This window comes from Protobothrops mucrosquamatus, unplaced genomic scaffold (assembly GCF_001527695.2).
Source record: "Protobothrops mucrosquamatus isolate PMUCROS unplaced genomic scaffold, P.Mucros_1.0 scaffold6425, whole genome shotgun sequence".
NCBI classification, from domain to species: Eukaryota; Metazoa; Chordata; class Lepidosauria; order Squamata; family Viperidae; genus Protobothrops; species Protobothrops mucrosquamatus.
In genome coordinates this window covers 1,039-19,312 of record NW_015392249.1, presented here as the reverse complement: position 1 = coordinate 19,312, position 18,274 = coordinate 1,039, and the positions used below count along the sequence as shown (strand labels likewise).

At 41.4% G+C, this 18,274-nt stretch overlaps 1 protein-coding gene across 1 annotated transcript; it reads right to left on the bottom strand.

Annotated features, from left to right (window-relative positions):
* Positions 1-1,856: 1,856 nt before the first annotated feature.
* LOC107300234 (cell division cycle protein 123 homolog) lies at positions 1,857-16,491 on the bottom strand. The gene is made up of 7 exons (XM_015829571.1): positions 16,471-16,491; positions 13,945-14,046; positions 12,208-12,279; positions 10,340-10,403; positions 7,542-7,574; positions 6,689-6,784; positions 1,857-1,967 (listed from the first exon to the last, which is right to left on the bottom strand). Exons 2-7 carry the CDS (start codon positions 14,016-14,018, stop codon positions 1,857-1,859), a joined length of 450 nt encoding a protein of 149 aa, XP_015685057.1. The 5' UTR covers positions 14,019-14,046; positions 16,471-16,491.
* Between the last annotated feature and the right edge of the window lie 1,783 nt (positions 16,492-18,274).

Below are 18,274 nucleotides of genomic sequence, written 5' to 3'. Positions count from 1 at the left end.
AAGCCTGCTATTTCTTGGTTCAATCTCCCTTAATTTGCTGAGGAGGCACAAAGCCATTCCTTTGTGGTCCAAGTAGAAAAGAATAGAATAGAGCTGGAAGGGACCTTGGAGGTCTTCTAGTCCAGCCCCCTGCTCAAGCAGGAGAACCTATACCATCTCAGACAGGTGATTGTCCAGTCTCTTCTTAAAAATTTCCAGGAGTAGAGCACCCACGATTTCTGGGGGTAAGCTGTTCCACTGGCTGATTGTTCTCACTGTCAGGAAGTTTCTCCTTAATTCCAGGTTACTTCTTTATATATAGATTTGAAATAAATGGTAAAGGATATCCTATTTGAGCAGGGGGTTGGACTAGAAGACCCCCAAGATCCCTTCCAACTCTGTTATTTTGTTATTCTGTTAAATATCTTTAAAACAGCGGAAGAATAAAGACTCACACTTCTCAGTTTCCAATCTTGGGCTACTTAACTTGACAATGTTAAAGGGAAAACTTTGCCCTTGTTATGCTGTACAGGTAAACCTTGATTTAGGATGACTGAACCCAACATGCTAAGCAAGACATTTGCTAAGCGATTTTTTGCTCCATTTTACAACCTTTCTCACCACCGTCGTTTAAGTGAATCCCTGCAGTTGTTAAGTTAATAACATGGCTGTTATGTGAAACGGGCTTCCCCCGTTGACTTTGCATGTCAGAAGGTCACAAAAGGGGATCACGTGACCCCGGGACAGGGCAACAGTCATAAGTACATGCCAGTTGCCGAGTATCCCGAATTTTGTGCACATGACTGCAATGGTCGTAAGTGTGAAAAACGGTCATAAGTCCCTTTTTCAGTGCCATGGTAACTTCGAACACTCACTAAACAAATGATTGTAAATTGAGGAGTATAGTTTTCCATTTCCATTGTATTTTATTGGCGCTATTAAATTATTGAATGTTTACCCTGTAGCTGAACAGAGCCCGTGGGCCTTTCCTTCTGTCATTTTAATCTATAAACCTACTTGAGGAACTGAATAAAAAATGAAGCCAATTGTCACCTGTTCAGCACTTTCCTTCCTTATGCCCAATTAACATTTACCATTTTCACTTCCTGGGGTTTATCAGCACTTCATCAATAACGAAACTAATGAACGGTTAACCGGATCAGGATGTCTGTTTATTTCAGTGCTCCATCACTGGAGATTTTTTTAAAAAGAGACTGGACAGTCACTTGTCTGAAATGGTATAGGGTCTCCAGCTTGTGCAGGGGGATGGACTAGAAGACCTCCAAGGTCCCTTCCAGCTCTATTCTGATTGACTGAATCTCCCAAAATTGTTTAATTTTCCATTTATATTTTAATTTTCTTTTCACCAGTAACCAGTGTTGACTTCCAGTTTCTGGCACACACACAAAAAAAAGCCCAGGTTGGACAATAGATTTGCTTAACGACTAGGGTGTTCACTTACTAACCGGCAGCTTTCGCTTAATGACTGCCACAAAAAAATATCCTAAAATCAGGTCAATCACCTGGATGCCTCGACTCGTGACTATCGTGCTATAAAGCAGAAATTCCAGGCTCCATTACTGTCGTAAGTCAAGGACCACCTGTAGGAACGTTTTGTATTTAGGAATAAGCAGGAAGAGAGACAATTTTTTTGATAATACCAAACCGCTCAACCTAGCAAGGAAGGTTGGCCCACACAATTGCATCTGCCAACGTGACTTTTTAAATGTCCCTCCACGAGTTGCAGTGGGATAAACAGGGAAATAACGTACAGGGCAACAATTAATAATAACAAATTCAGATTGAATCAGAGCTGGGGACACAAGAAGAAAAGCAAGCAAGCTTGGGACTTTTTCTAAGCTCCATCGCCAGGATACTTACGGCTGAGTGAAGTCACGCGTGATGAAATCCGAACTCTTGAAAAGCAGGAAGATATCGCTGAGGGTGTTGCATTTCAGGGAATTATTCATGGCGATCCAGTAGGCATCCTAAAGAAAACAGATTTATTCCAGACATGCCATAATTGCCTATTCCAGGCTAGCATTTCCACAGGTAAAAACACCGTGAAATCGGAGCTTGTGCTGATCCAATTTCCAAAAACTGCTTTGGAGTGCACGAGAGTGCAAACATAGCTTGTGGGTGCAAGTGACACTGAAAAGAGCTGTGCCTTTTTCTCTCCGTGGGAACTGGGTGATTACAGGCAATCCTCAACTTACTACAGTTCGTTTAGTGACCGTTCAAAGTAACATCACTGAAAAAGGGACGTATGACCATTTTTCACACGTACTATCATTACAGCACCTCCTCCATCGTCATGTGATCAAAATTCAGACTCTTGGCAAATGACTCCTATTTATCACTATTGCAACATCCCGGGGTCGTGTGATCCCCTTTTGCAACCTTTTGACAAACAAAGTCAATGGGGAAGCCAGATTCACTTTACAACCGTGTTACTAATTTAATAACTGCAGTGATTTGACTTACGACCAATCGTTTAGCAACCATTCAGAGTTACCACACTGAAAATGACAACACCAAGCTGGCAGGAATAGCCAATACTCCAGAAGATAGGCTTAAGATACAGGAGGATCTGCACAGACCTGAACACTGGACACTATCTAACAAAATGAAATTCAATGGTGAAAAAAGTAAGGTTCTACATTTAGGCAAGAAAAACCAAATGTACAGGTATAGTATAGGGGGCACCTTGCTCAATAGTAGCAACTGTGAGAGGGATCTCAGAGTCCTAGTGGACAATCACTTAAATATGAGCCAGCAGTGTGCTGCAGCTGCCAAAAAAGCCAACACAGTGCTGGGCTGCATTAACAGAGGGATAGAATCAAGATCACATGAAGTGTTAATACCACTTTACAATGCCTTGGTAAGGGCACACTTGGAATACTGCATCCAGTTTTGGTCACCACGATGTAAAAAAGATGTTGAGACTCTAGAAAGAGTACAGAAAAGAGCAACAAAGATGATTAGGGGACTGGAGGCTAAAACATATAAGGAACAGTTGCTGGAATTGGGGATGTCTAGCTTAATGAAGAGAAGGACGAGGGGGGACACGACAGCAATCTTCCAATATCTCAGGGGCTGCCCCAAAGAAGAGGGAATCAAGCTATTTTCCAAAGCGCCTGAAGGCAGGACAAGAAGCAACGGATGGAAACTAATCAAGGAGAGAAGCAACCTAGAACTAAGGAGAAACTTCCTGACAGTGAGAACAATTAACCAGTGGAACAACCTGCTTCCGGAAGTGGTGAATGCTCCAACACTGGAAATTTTTAAGAAGAGACTGGACAGCCATTTGTCTGAAATGGTATAGGTTGAGCAGGGGGTTGGACTAGATGACCTCCAAGATCCCTTCCAATATTATTATTATTATTATTATTATTATTATTATTATTATTATTATTATTATTATTATTATTATTATTATTATTATTATTATTATTATTATTATCATCTTTTATTCATTAAACATGAACCTCAGTCAACTGAATATTCAAATTGGCTGGCGCTGATGGTTGACACGGGTTGCTACCAGCATCCTAGGTATATTATTATTATTATTATTATTATTATTATTATTATTATTATTATTATTATTATTATTATTACCAATCCTCGCACTTATGACCGTTGCAGCACCCCCATAGTCACGGGATCAAAATTCAGATGCTTCGCAAGTGGCTCATTTTTATGACGGTTGCAATGTCCCGGGGGTCACGTGCAGGATTCACCTAAGAACTGCAGTGATTCGCTTAACAAGCGTGGCATAGAAGGTTGCAAAACTGGATATAATTCACTTAACTTCCTTGATTGGCCACAAAAATCCAGGTCACTACTGAAGTTAAGTCGAGTATTACCTACGCTGGAAGTTCACTTTCGGAAGTTCATATCTAGATTTGTCTGCAAGAGAATCAGAGCGATGTGTCCTTGTTTAAGGCTTAACAAAACTCACCCGGAGCAACTTCAGTGAAAAACAGGAATTCAAACGCATTAAAAAAAAACAACTAGAAAAGATTGGATTAAAATATGATTGTGTTGGGTTCTTTGGAAGCAGCTCTTATTATCGGTTTTGCAAGAAGCAGCACTTGATGTACGGCAATAAAGCTAACAATTTAAAGAGCAAAGAAAAAGCCACTTGCTTGTTTATATACATTACAAAAGACTCAGCAAGTGCCCACTTAGTCCTTTCAAGGCCCCGGTTGTTATTTGCGCTCTCTCAAAATTTATTCCCGCTGAAGGCAATCAGGCTCCCATCTAAGGGAGCTTTGGACGGTATCCTTCAGGCCAAATTAATTGCCCAATTTCTTTAGAAGTCTCTGTTCTACGTGGCAATAACTCATTCCGGAGGTTGTTAAGAGGCCAAACGTTTAAACTTGCCCCTAAACCTCATTAATGCCGCTGAGAATGTACAAGGCGACCGGCTGATTTATGCTTGCCTCTGTGGTAAATTGAGATTGCGGCAGATTAGCCCAGCTGGATCCTTTTGAACCACACAAGAGATAGCACCATTGTGGCATTATCCATCTGACCTTAACTTTCTTTTGAGGAACTTTCTTGAACAGTTGAAATGCATCTTTTACATTTAAGCATGGGTAATCCTAGGCCAGGGGTAGGCAACCTCGGCTCTTTTATGACTCGTGGACTTCAAGTCCCAGAATTCCTGAGCCAGCATGGCTCAGCTTGGAAACTCTCCCTTTTCCCTCAGCATGGCTGGCTCAGGAATTCTGGGAGTTGAAGTCCACGAGTCATAAAAGAGCCAAGGTTGCCTACCCCTGTGACCTAGACCAGGGGTAGGCAACCTCGGCTCTTTTATGATCTGGGAGTTGAAGTCCACGAGTCATAAAAGAGCCAAGATTGCCTACCCCTGTGACCTAGACCAGGGGTAGGCAACCTCGGCTTTTTTATGACTCGTGGACTTCAACTCCCAGAATTCCTGAGCCAGCATGGCTCAGCTTGGAAACTCTCCCTTTTCCCTCAGCATGGCTGGCTCAGGAATTCTGGGAGTTGAAGTCCACGAGTCATAAAAGAGCCAAGGTTGCCTACCCCTGTGACCTAGACCAGGGGTAGGCAACCTCAGCTCTTTTATGACTCGTGGACTTCAACTCCCAGAATTCCTGAGCCAGCATGGCTCAGCTTGGAAACTCTCCCTTTCCCCTCAGCATGGCTGACTCAGGAATTCTGGGAGTTGAAGTCCATGAGTCATAAAAGAGCCGAGGTTGCCTGCCCCTGACCTAGACTTACAATCACAGCTGAGCACAAAATGTTTCTTGGCGAGGTATTCATTAAGTGACTTTTGCCTCACTTTACCACCTTTCACGCCACGGATTGTTGTTAAGGGAATCACTGCAGTTGTTTAAGTTGGTAGTAAGGTTGTTAAATGAATCCAGCTTCCCCACTGACTTTGCTTGCTATAAGGTTGCAAAAGGGGGAATCATGTGACCCGGGGACGCTGCGACTGTCATAACTACGAGTCAGTTGCCAAGCGTCTGAATTTTGATCACGTGACACCAGGATGCTGCGACTGTCATAACTACGAGTCAGTTGCCAAGCGTCTGAATTTTGATCACGTGATCCCGGGACGCTGTGACCGTCATAAATATGCGTCAGTTGCCAAGCGTCTGAATATTGATAATGTGACTCTGGGACACTGCGACCATCATAACTACGAGTCAGTTGCCAAGCGTCTGAATTTTGATCACGTGACATCAGGATGCTGCAACCGTCATAACTATGAATCAGTTGCCAAGCATCTGAATTTTGATCACGTGACCCCAGGACACTGCGACCGTCATAACTACAAGTCAGTTGCCAAGCATCTGAATTTTGATCATGTGACACCAAGATACTGTGACCATCATAATTACGAATCAGTTGCCAAGCGTCTGAATTTTGATCACTTGACCCCAGGACGCTGCGACCATCATAACTACGAGTCAGTTGCCAAGCGTCTGAATTTTGATCACGTGACCCCGGGACGCTGCAACCATCATAACTACAAGTCAGTTGCCAAGCGTCTGAATTTTGATCACGTGACCCCGGGATGTTGCGACTGTCATAAATACGAGTCAGTTGCCAAGCATCTGAATTTTGATCATATGACCGTGGGGAAGCTGCAACAGTTGTAAGTGTGAAAACGGTCATAAGTCACTTTTTTCATACGTTGCCGTTGTAACTTTGAAGGGTCACTAAACAAACTGTTGGAAGTCAAGGACTACCTGTGCCATCTAAAAATGAAGTCTCCTATTGGACACTCTATCATCCCCACAAAAAATTAATATATTGATATGGACAGGCTGGTAGATTTTTCATCTCAAGGCCTGAATAAATCTTGACTGAGAATCTGAACAGAACTTGCAGTGCAATATTTGATTCCATCTTCCTTGATGGAAATTGAAGTGTTCTTATATTTTCCTTCTAAAACTGCAGAAGGAATTAAATAATGTTTTTTTTTAAATGCCCAGGGATGTTTACTGCCATAAAGGTTAGAACTGAAGAAGCTTCTTAGACCAGAAGTGAAATGTTTTCAAGGAAAAAAACCAAGAAAGTCCAGTTGCCTTTAGGAAAAGCGCCTTTTGGGACAACAACCGTGACCTGGATGACTGAGAACCTCCACAGACATAAAGTGAAATTGTAATTTACGAGAAAATGTCTCTGAGAATCTTTATGCCAATTTGCACTTAAATTAAATTCATATTACCCTTGGAGCACTCCAGTTAAGCTTTGGAAAAACATTCCCTCCCAAGGAATGGATCGCCTCTTCAACTTTAAGGGAAAATTCAGGAAATTCTGGTGCCTGGAAAACCACAAAAGAGAAACCGTCTCTAGAAATAAAAACTAACACAAAACAGTATTCCAGGAGAAATAACTTTGTATTGCAATTGTTGTATATAAGCCAAATGTTTATAACAACATCTCCAGAACAAGCTCAGCAGAGAGACATTAAACAAATTAGGATCTCAAGAAATACCCCCTCCCCCAATTACTTTATTTTGTAATATTTGGATTTGAAAATTCCGGATTTTCAAATGGTTAACAAATTGTTAACATGCAAATTAATCTGACTGAGGGATCCTTGGTCCTCTCTGAGCTTGGTTGTTTTCTTGCACACGTTTCATTATCCAAACACTGATGATGTTATTATCCAGCACTGATGATGTTACCTAGTTGGGTATTGAAACGTCTGCAAGAAAACAGCCAAGCTCAGATCCCTCATTTCAACCCTGAGCTACAAATTAACCTGATTGCTAAATAGTCATGTTGGACATTGGATGTTGCAAGATAAATGAATGGATTTTTCACAATGTTCTAAATACAGTACTATTCACTTCCATCGATATGTCTGATGTTCATTTCACATTTTCTTTTACGTACACTGGTCTGCTTTAGGAACAAGCTGGGAGCTCATCTTTAATTGCTAACTTAGGAAAAAGTTCACGGCCCGATAAAACTCAAGAAAAATGTTTGGCATTTTTTGCTCTTATATAACTGAGAACTCCTTAGGTTATTAATCTCTCGCAATTAAAAAAATAATTGAATTCAGAGGGACTTACTGTGAGCGTCGCAGTATTTTCATCATCAGACCACTGAAAAAGGAGACCAGAAACAAGTTATTTTTTTGACGGGGATGTGGCAACTGACAGTTGCTTAATTGTGGTTAACTGATAAAGGTAGTTGTGAATAGGTTCAAATGTTCACGCAGATTCTCAGTCACCCAGGTCCCAAAGGTGTGTGGGAAGTCAGCCCCGCAGAGAAGGAAATATTAAAAAGGGCAGAAAAATATATTTCCTCCAAGGATTTTAAAGAAGCAGGAAAGCATGCCCAGTTTTCTTAATAGCACCAGATCTCCCTTCCCCAAGCAGAAACAGTTCTATAGAGATGAAGATGTAAATCCAGGGAGCTAGGAGATTAAGAAGATAAAGACCTAAAATCTACATACCCCACCCAAACTCTAAGAGTCATCAGCCCCAGGGAAGCAGGAAATGACCCTTGGGACATAATAGGATTAACCCACCACCATCCGAATTCCAGAAAGGCACACTCAGACTCAGGTCAAAGTTCATGCCACAGGAACAACTCCAAACAAAAGGCTCCAGAAGGTATAAAAACCCACTTCCTACATGTGCTCAGTCTTTTTTTTTCCCACTTCGCTTGCTGCCAGAACTATCTTCCTGTCTGGCTCTCCTCTCCAATAAACTACAACCTTCTTCCCAAAGCAGTTGCCATGTTTATTCCCAGCTTGGATGAACCAGGATGAAGACTTTTTTTTCCAACAGGTGCTTTTTCAAAAGGCAACTGGATTTTTCTTCTTTTTTTCCTTGAAGAGATTTCGCTTCTCATCACAGAAGCTTCTTCAGTTCTGAACGGTGTGGGGAGGGGAAATGGATGGATTTGTATTCCTTGAACTCATCTGGTCGTTAGCTCTCTCTCTCTGAGCTCTCCTGTGTTCAGAGGACTGCAAGGAAGAATAGAAATCCTCCCATTTCCTCCCTCCCCGTTCCGTCAGAGCTGAAGAAGCTTCTTGGGATGGGAAGCAAAACGTCTTCAAGGGAAAAACAAAGAAAAGTCCCGCTGCCTTTTGAAAAAAAGCTCCTTTGGGAATGGGTTCAAAGCATAAATCATCTCATCCACAAATTAGGGTTTACAAACCACAAGGGTTGAGTTGAGTTCATGCTGATCCACCCCTTTAAAAAGGGGAGTCCGTCTCTAAATCTACAATTTTGCAAACTGGAAGCCCTTTCATTGCACTTCTTAATTTCAGGACAACTGGGATCGGATTCGGCCTGTAGGTAGAAATTCCCAACACAAAGAAAAACAAAAAAACCCCAACCTCCCTAAATACCCTACTGAGAGTGCTTCTTCTCCTTCCTTGTGGATGCTCTAGGTCCCCTTCTGCTTGGTTGACAAAATTTGAAAGAGATGGCCAAAAGTCAGAGCTAGCCCAGGTCAAAAACATGAGCAATGGAAAAGAGGTAAGCTGAAGACTTCCTACTGAAAAATGGGTGTTCTGGACCGTGGTAAACCTGACTAGAGCATGTATCTGTATGTTAGAATACCTGGCATTTATTGGGTTAAGTGCTGTCTCCCTAAGAGATGGCTTATGGGTAATGTAGTTTAGCTAGTCAGCTATATCATGTTAGTAGGTCAGTGGGAGGAATTTCTAAAGGGCATTGCAGGACTTCCTGGACACGAGCCAGATTGGAATGTTCTTTTTCTGAGAGAAGCATGAAGCCATTCGGACACCTCAGTTGGCTTCATTCCAAGCTACAAGCTGGTATGGAGATAGCATTATTTTCTCACCTATGGGAATGAACAGAGATGTATTGTCCAGAAGCAACCAACACAAATGCAAGTATTTCCTCTGAATAAATATATTTCTGTTTTAAAATCATTTCTATTGAGTTTATCTGTCTGACCCAGTTTTACAACGCAATTTAATTCTGGTTGTTAGAACAGTGATAAAATAATGCTACCTCCATACCAGCTTGTAGCTTGGAATGAAGCCAACTGAGGTGTCCGAATGGCTTCATGCTTCCCTCAGACAAAGAACATTCCAACCTGGCTCGTGTCCAGGAAGTCCTGCAATGCCCTTTAGAAACTCCTCCCACTGACCTACTAACATGATATAGCTGACTAGCTAAACTACATTACCCATAAGCCATCTCTTAGGGAGACAGCACTTAATCCAATAAATGCCAGATATTCTAACATACAGATACATGCTCTAGTCAGGTTTACCACGGTCCAGAACAATGGGGGTTGGTGTTTCCTATCAACCAAGACCCTCCACTTGTAGTAGACAGAAACCGGATTCTACAGATCTTGCAAAAGAGGTCAATCAAATTGTTTTGGACTTCCGGTGACCCACAAGGACTCATCCGTGAAGTCTCATGACACATTATAAGAACGATTTTTCCATTGTGATCTTCTGCGATTTGTTATTCTTCCTAGTTTAGACTACAGTCTTAAGAAGTGCTGGTGATCTCCTTGCTAAGTGCTACCTGGGCCACACTTGCTTAGCTTTCTAGATCAGCCAAGGTTGTTCAGGTAGGAAAGGACCAAGAGAGTGTCCACTTGAAGAAAAAAAAGTCTACCCTTTTCATAATTCAGCCATAACTTTAATACTTATGGAAAAGGTAAGGAATTCTAGAATGAGGGCTGATATATCAGAGACAAAGAACAGTTAGAGCAGGGGTCTTCAAACTTGGCCCTTTTATGACTGGTGGACTTCAACTCCCAGAATTCCTCAGCCAGGCACGCTGGCTGAGGAATTCTGGGAGTTGAAGTCCACAAGTCATAAAAGGGCCAAGTTTGAAGACCCCTGAGTTAGAGTATCACAGTTTCTACAAACCACAGCTTCTTCTGCCTCTTCTTCATCGCCACCATCTTCTTGGGTTATTGTTTGGGGATCTTCTCTAAATAAGAAACCAGAAGGTGAAATCTTTGGCTAATCAAATCCTAAAGTTTTAATTTTTATTATGGTAGCCTTTATGAAATGTAATGTCCGAAAAACATCTTTAAAGCAAACAATTCAGAAGAAAGTGATCTGTTTTGACCAATTAATAGTATTTTTTTTTCAATTAAAAGCTATGATGTTCGTATTAAGCAGAGAATTGTTATTGTAGGAAAACGCTCAGTAAGATGATCTAAGATTTGGAGTACGTTTGAAATTGTTGCTTCGTCGAAAACATTTGTTTGGAAGCTGTTTCTTTCTGCCAAAGAAGTGTTGTAAACTACAGGCAGTCCTCGACTTACGACCACAATGGAGCCCAACGTTTATGTCGCTAAGTGAAACATTTGTTAAGTGAGCTTGTCCCATTTGCCACAGTTGTTAAGTGAATCACTGCAGTTGATAAGTTAGTTAAGTGGTTGTTAAGTGAATCTGGCTTCCTCCATTGACTTTGCTTGTCAGAAAGTCGCAAAAGGGGATCACATGACCTCCTGGGACACTGCGACCGTCATAAGTATGAACCGGTTGCCAAGCGTCTGAATTTTGATCACGTGACCAAGGGGAGGCTACAACGGTCGTAAGCGCGAAAAACGGTCCTCAGTCCCTTTTTTTCAGTGCCGTTATAACGTTGAATGGTCACTAAATTGAGGACAACTTGTACTGATGATAGGGTTAGAAACCTTTGCACACATTCAAATTTGCATTCCAGGTTTGAAAAATGTGTGATGCTTCTCTTTGCGCTTTAGAGCAGAGGTCACCAACCTTTTCATGCTGGGGGGCTGGAGCGGAAGGAAGCAGCTGGGAAATTTTTGTGCGCGTGCGCGCGAACGGGGCTGCGTGCACCCACACGGTGCGGGCGGCCCTGTTTGCGCAGGCACACAGGAGCTACCCGCAGCCACTAGCAGCCACGCGCACGTGCAAACTGGCTGTACAACTCCCGTGTCAACGCTGCTAACATTGGATGTTTTGCTTTGACAAGTTAGAGATGCAACCATTTTCTTCTTATGTTTGACTTTTAGAGTTAGATGATGCTGGAGCGGGGAGGAATGTGCATGAGAGTTTAATTAGACATAATAACACTGGACCTAGTGTGAGAACCAAGGTTATTGAAATAAGAGATGATAAGAATTGGGCTGGAGAACTGGAGGGAGAGCCTGCATTTCAAACTAATCGGAGAATGTGATTTATGTTAATTGGAGGAGGGAATTGTGCTTTGATACTGTGTGCTCAGAGGAGGGGAATCCAGTTTTTGGCTTCGATTATGTTAGTGCCGATGCTATGCTTTTCAAATAAAGATTCTTTAAGGTAAACAATGCCTCGAAGTTCTTTGAAGAGTTTCATCTGTCGGAACCATGATACCCCGCACGCGCTAGCAGTTCTATTTGCACAGGTGTTAGCTCCGCGTGCATGCGCAAACGGGTCTGCGGGCACTAGTGTGAGTGGGGGTGAGTGCGCAAACTGGCCAGCCTGTCCCACGGCCCGGTGGCCAGTAGGCTACGGCCCTGTAGTGGGCCGCAGCCCATAGGTTGGGGACCTCTGCCTTAGAGGGTTTAAGTCAGCTTCCATTTCCTCAGAGATTTATTGCGGCACAAATTTTGACCAGCGATGCTTCTAAAGAATTGTATACAGTATTCATATTTTACTCTTGTGTCATTAAAGGCACAATGCTCATAGAAAACAAGACAGAAAAGCTGCCACTGTATTTAGACAGATCACCCATACATAATTGTTTTTAAAATACATCTAAATCTTTAAGTGAATTTTCTTACCTGCCAGAAACCACCAGGGTTCCATCGTCTAGCAAGTAATCCTTTACATTCTGTGGTATTGGAAGAATGACACTAAGACGGAAAAGGATTTAAAAATAAAAATGTTAGAAACCCCGTACATCTGAAGACATGGCAAGGAGAGCTACTATTTTACACTTTGTGTAAATGTCTGCTGCTAGGGTAGTTCAGTTATACAGGTAGTGCTCGATTTAACAACGGTTCATTTAGTGACCGTTCAAAGTTACAACGGCACTGAAAAAAGGGACTTATGACCGTTTTACCACAGTTACGACCTTTGCAGCCTCCCCACGGTCACGTGATCAAAATTCAGATGCTTGGCAACTGACTCATCTTTATGACGGTCGCAGTGTCCTGGGGTCACGTGATCCCCTTTTGCGTCCTTCTGACAAGCAAAGTCAATGGGGAGGCCAGATTCATGTAGCCACCAGGTTCTAACTTATAAATTGCAGTGATTCACTTAACAACTGTGGCAAGAAAGGTCATAAAATGGGGCAAAACGCACTGGAGAAATGTCTCACTTAGTAGGACAGAAAGTTTGGGCTCAATGGTGGTTGTAAATTGAGAACTACTTGTATTAACTGCATTGATACCGGTAATAAATTCTCATGCCAATCCCCCCTAAAAAAAAAAACATTGAAAATGTGAGAGGAAAAAAATAATAAAAGTGTTCGAAATGTAAAACACTACCAAAAGGGGGTTGGACTAGAAGACCTCCAAGGTCCCTTCCAACTCTGTTATTTTGTTATTCTGTTATCGTTAAGCCCAGTTTCTCACTCTTTTTTTTTTTTAAACATCAGCATTTCTTTTCTTAAAAAGACTCACACAACATACAGGTAGTCCTTGACTTATGACTGCTTGCTTAGCAACTGTTCCAATTATGACAGACTGACCAGGGAGCCAATTACGACCCAGATTCAAAGGTGCAATGAATTTTGGTTGCTTGGCAACCAGGCCACATTTACAGCCATTTGCAAAGGCCCGTGGTCACATGACTGCATTTTATGAAAATTTTGCCCCAAATTGGCAGTTACTTTCAGTTTTCAGCAAAACCACACCCGTTAACAAGCCCTTGGTTTCCTTAAAACTATGATATTCTCGTTAACGGCTGCAGCATTCGCTTAACGACTGTTGCGCGACAAGACAGTCGTGACCTACGACTGTCTTGGATATGCTCCATTATGGCCGTAAATCGAGGACTACCTGCATTAGGGGGTTAATCCTGCTTCGTTATGAGAAGGCTTCACTTCTTCGTGTTGTTTTAAGCAAAATAACAAACAAGGCCTCTAGTCTGTCCCTAAAGACTGGCGGATTCTCTCTTGCATACAGAAACCTCATACACAAACTATTAGAAATCTCTAAGGAATTCCCATAAAGTGTTTCAGCAGAGAATTCTATAGAAATAAGCCTCTGTCTAAATGTGTCTATGGGGATTCTGTCATCCAGGTCATGGTTTTCCCAAAGGTGCTTTTTCAAGAGGCAACTGGACTTCCTTTGTTTTTCCTTGAAGACGTTTCGCTTCTCATCCCAGAAGCTTCTTCAGCTCTGACTCCAGCTCAGCTCCTTCCATTCCCCACCAGGCAGTCAGAGCTGAAGAAGCTTCTGGGATGAGAAGCGAAACGTCTTCAAAGAAAAACAAGAGAGTCCAGTTGCCTCCTGAAAAAGCACCTTTGGGACAAGCTTTCTATCTAATTCAAGGCGGAAATTCGTCTCGGGTACCTGCGGATTGTCTGCCTCTTGAAACGAGGATACCAGGAAGAGAACTGACAATTGAGTATCTGTTCTTTCTTCATCTTTACATTCAAAATACGACTGGCAGTTCTGCATGAAAGAAAACAACGCAACTTAACATTTGAAGACGAGTGCAGACAACCATTTTACCCCATTCATTAAAGGCAGAAGGACTGAATAGGGACACTTCGTTTCTTTAACATTTTTACTAAATACTAAATATTTTACTCTGTACTGCAGGTTATCTATGGGAAGGATATATTTTAAGAAGACCAAAGAGACAGAGTAGCTGAGATTTGATTTCCCTAACCAGAGAAATATCCTCAGCTTTCAGTTTTGAACATGTGTATCTAAAAAGTGTGTATTTTCCTTTTGAGTGTCAGGAATTCTGGCAATGTAGCCTTAAGATTCCAGCTGGGGAATTCTGGGAGTTGAAGTCCACAGGTCATAGAGGGGGCATAGTTGCCCACCCTTGTTCTACAGTCACAAAATGACTTGTCTCAATCCCAATCATTGGACCTGTCTTTCAATCCCTGCCACTATGTCAAAGCCATCCACCTAACTACTACTACTACTACTACTACTACTATTACTACTACTACTACTTCTTCTTCTTCTTCTTCTTCTTCTTCTTCTTCTTCTTCTTCTTCTTCTTCTTCTTCTTCTTCTTCTTCTTCTTCTTCTTCTTCTTCTTCTTCTTCTTCTTCTTCTCCTCCTCTTCTTCTTCTTCTTCTTCTTCTTCTTCTTCTTCTTCTTCTTCTTCTTCTTCTTCTTCTTCTTCTTCTTCTTCTTCTTCTTCTTCTTCTTCTTCTTCTTCTTCTTCTTCATCATCATCATCATCATCATCATCATCATCATCATCATCAAGTTGGAAGGGACCTTGGAGGTCATCTAGTCCAACCCCCTGCTCAGGCAGGAAACCCTATACCATTTTAGAAAAAATGGCTGTCCAGTCTCTTCTTAAAAACTTCCAGTGTTGGAGCATTCACCACTTCTGGAGGCAGGTTGTTCCACTGGTTAATTGTTCTAACTGTCAGGAAGTTTCTCCTTAGTTCTAGGTTGCTTCTCTCCTTGATTAGTTGTTGCTTCTTGTCCTGTCTTCTGGTGCCTCCTCCTCCTCCTCCTTCCTCTTCTTCTCCTCCTTCTCCTTTCCATTCATCCCAGAATTATGGACTTCTCGAAAAATTAGGTCTTCACACAATAGGTCCAAAATATAATAATTTGAGCCAAGTCAGAACTCTGATTTAATGTGCTCTATGAGCCATTTGTTGGGGGGTGGGTGGGGGTGGGGGGTTTGGCTATCCATGGTTTTCTCAGGGACCTACTCCAATATCAGAGTTCAAAAGGATCAACGCTTCTTTATTCAGACCATCATGTTGTCCCACAGATTGAGTATAAATTGGTATAAAACCCACAGATTGAACAAAAGACTTCCTAGTTCTGCAAACAGATTATTAATCGGTTATATCTAGTTTTTCTATGTCTAGTTTTTCCTGCCTTAGAAAGCTCATCAACCTTTGACTCCTGAGGTGATACCTTAACTGGAGATTCTTCAAAGCCTCAGCTCATCTTTGGAATTATACTATTATTTCTCCAACTTGGAGAAACACCTGAGAGAAACATAACTAAGGGCTTTCTTGGTGGCTAAATGGAGGTCAGAATAGCTCAATTTCAAAGTGGTCTTTTTTCCTGAAAGATGTTTCCTTAAACATCTGATATGATCTGCTGCTTAGGTCAACTTTGAACATACAGATGCCACTTAATTGTTGTTGTTTTTTCTCATCCATAACTGATGCACAGCCCCCAAATTCCACAAGAAGACAAAAAGGGAAAAACGAGGAAAGAGAACAACAGCTATTAATGAGCAATTTTTTTTTTGCCATTTTAATAGGAATCCTTCACATCAATCTCAAACAATTTTCAGACCTGCCAAAAGAAATTGGCTGGTGGATTTATATCGCACAATATTAAATGTAGCGGCTCTGAATCACATCGAAACAAGATGGGTGGCAAATAAATTTAATAATAAAATACATAAGCAAGCAAGCTAAGGCACCGAGAACTCTCTGAAATTATACACACATACAAACATATATACCTATACACACACACACACAAATACATATACAGTATATATACATACATACAGATATATATGTATATGTGTATCTATGTATGTATGTATATTATATATATACATACACACACATATATTTTATAATTGTGTGTGTGTGTGTGTGTGTGTGTGTGAATTGCTTGTGTGTGTCCAATCATGCCTGGACAATAAAGAATAAATAATTCTCTCTATATATTTATATACGTATATAGTCACCATCAGCTGCTTATTCACATATAATTGGGAAACCTAACACACCCCCAGCACACAACAGCAACAAGCTCTATAACCCAGACACGTGTACGTAGGAATACACGTGTATCCCTATGCATTCACACACTTCCAGCAGCTTCCCCAGCCCCGCACCCGGGTTTGCTCTTCCAGCTCGCTTATTTTACCTGCTACACCATCATCCCAGCTGCTCCTGGAGGAGCCGACCAATCAACGAGCGCAGCAGGCGGGACTTCACGCTTTCTTCTTCTTATTGGCTAACGGATTGTTCTTCGACTAATGAAAAGCCTTGCGTGGTTAGCACTGCCCTCCAAGGAAAGCCGAAAGGCTAGCTTTGTTTGGAGCTGGTAAGTGACAGGCATTTTTATTAACCAATCTGTGATTAAAAAAGTACTCTGTAGGTGGATCTCGGTTAGTCATGTAGAGATAAGTTTACAGAACCTTATAAGAGAAACGTCAGGTTTATTTAACCCTGAGTGCTTTGTTTCTGTTTTGAAACAGAACAAGAATATTATTTTAATTCAACTAGATCTGGACACATATCTTATTTAAGTTAAAAACCGAAATGATAATTACAACAAATAACCTCAAGGAGACATGAGGACGACTCTAATTTTCCTATCTCTAGGAGCCTCGCGCTTCCAAGCGAATGAAAGAGCGGCAGGCGTCCAAAGTCGCTCGCTATGCGCATGCGTGACAGAATCGGTCACCTATAGGGCTCTCCCATCGGACGCTCTCTCCCATCGCTGGCTAGTCGGGCGCGCGAGGGTTCGGCGAGCTTCCTGCTACTTTCAGCCAATCAGCGGAGGGGAACGGACCGGAACGGACCGGAGAGACTCTTAGACTCCTGCCCGGGAAAACGGCGAGCAGAGACGGTTAGAGGCGTCCTCCTGCCGCCAACTCGCGAGTATCGCAAGAGGAGGTGGCTGCAGTTGGGCTGATGCGGGAGCAGAGAGAAATCGAGCATGTGCAGAGTGCTTGTGCTGAGCTCCTGACTTGCACTGCATGCATATTGTTAAGAGTGGGTTGCAAAGTGCAGAGTCTACTCTAACCCATATTATTCAAGCTCAGCAACTTTAAAATAAGTGGATTTCAACTCCCAGAATTCCCCAGCCAATTGGCCAGGGAATTCTGGGGCTTGAAGTCCACTTAAAGTTGCTGAGCTTGAGAAACATGGATTTCTAATGGCACTGGGTAGTTACAGTCTGACTCATTTTCCTTTTATCTTCTATTTTGCAAAATCTACCAATTATCTGCACTCTTTAATAATTAACAAAATAACATTCCTACCAATTAACAAAATAACATTCCCACCATCAATGTTCATTGATCTAATTTAATTCCAGTTGGATAAAAAACACTTTTACTTCCCCAATAATGCTTCACTTTCTCTGTTTTAAACTTTTTAACATCCAATTTCTTTGCCAAAAGTTTTTAAACCTTTTAAAGTTTTTTTTTCTTTATAGTATTAAAGGAACAAGAACAAAAGAAAGGAAAATATGGGGAGAGCTTGCCTTTTCTTTTGCCCTTGCTTGAGACATTAATCATGCAAATGTAATTAATCCATGCATTAATCCATGAATTAATAATATAGACTTAAAAAATTAGAAATTTTAAACAATACTGTGTAAAAGGAAAGAGTGCTTCTTTTTCACTGACAAGCTTAAGCAAAGAACTATTTTTAAAAATTCCATTAAAAAAGTCAGATGAACACCCACTGACAGTTTACAGCTTGGTGGCTTTAAAAAAGATTTTAAAAACAAGAAATAGAGATAATTGGCATCTTTCCCTTAAAAACTAATTGCTCTGAACAAGTTATCTAAAATAATTTGCAGTTTATACTTCATACGAAGCATTAGGAAATTGCTCTTTTATTATTTAATTAAATTAGATACTAATTATAACCTATGAAATGTTGTTATCAGGTATTCTTACCTAACATATCCCATTGATTTCAGTTGAAGTGATGGG

What these genes read in the sequence shown, in the direction of transcription:
- LOC107300234 (XM_015829571.1), bottom strand. Translation starts at nt 14,018, where the DNA reads ATGAAGAAAGAACAGATACTCAATTGTCAGTTCTCTTCCTGGTATCCT. An exon ending in AAGAGGCAGAAGAAGCTGTG is followed by an intron (nt 7,575 to 10,339) that starts GTTTGTAGAAAC and finishes CTCCTTTTTCAG; the next exon opens with TGGTCTGATGATGAAAATAC. An exon ending in AAAATACTGCGACGCTCACA is followed by an intron (nt 6,785 to 7,541) that starts GTAAGTCCCTCT and finishes GTGGTTTTCCAG; the next exon opens with GCACCAGAATTTCCTGAATT.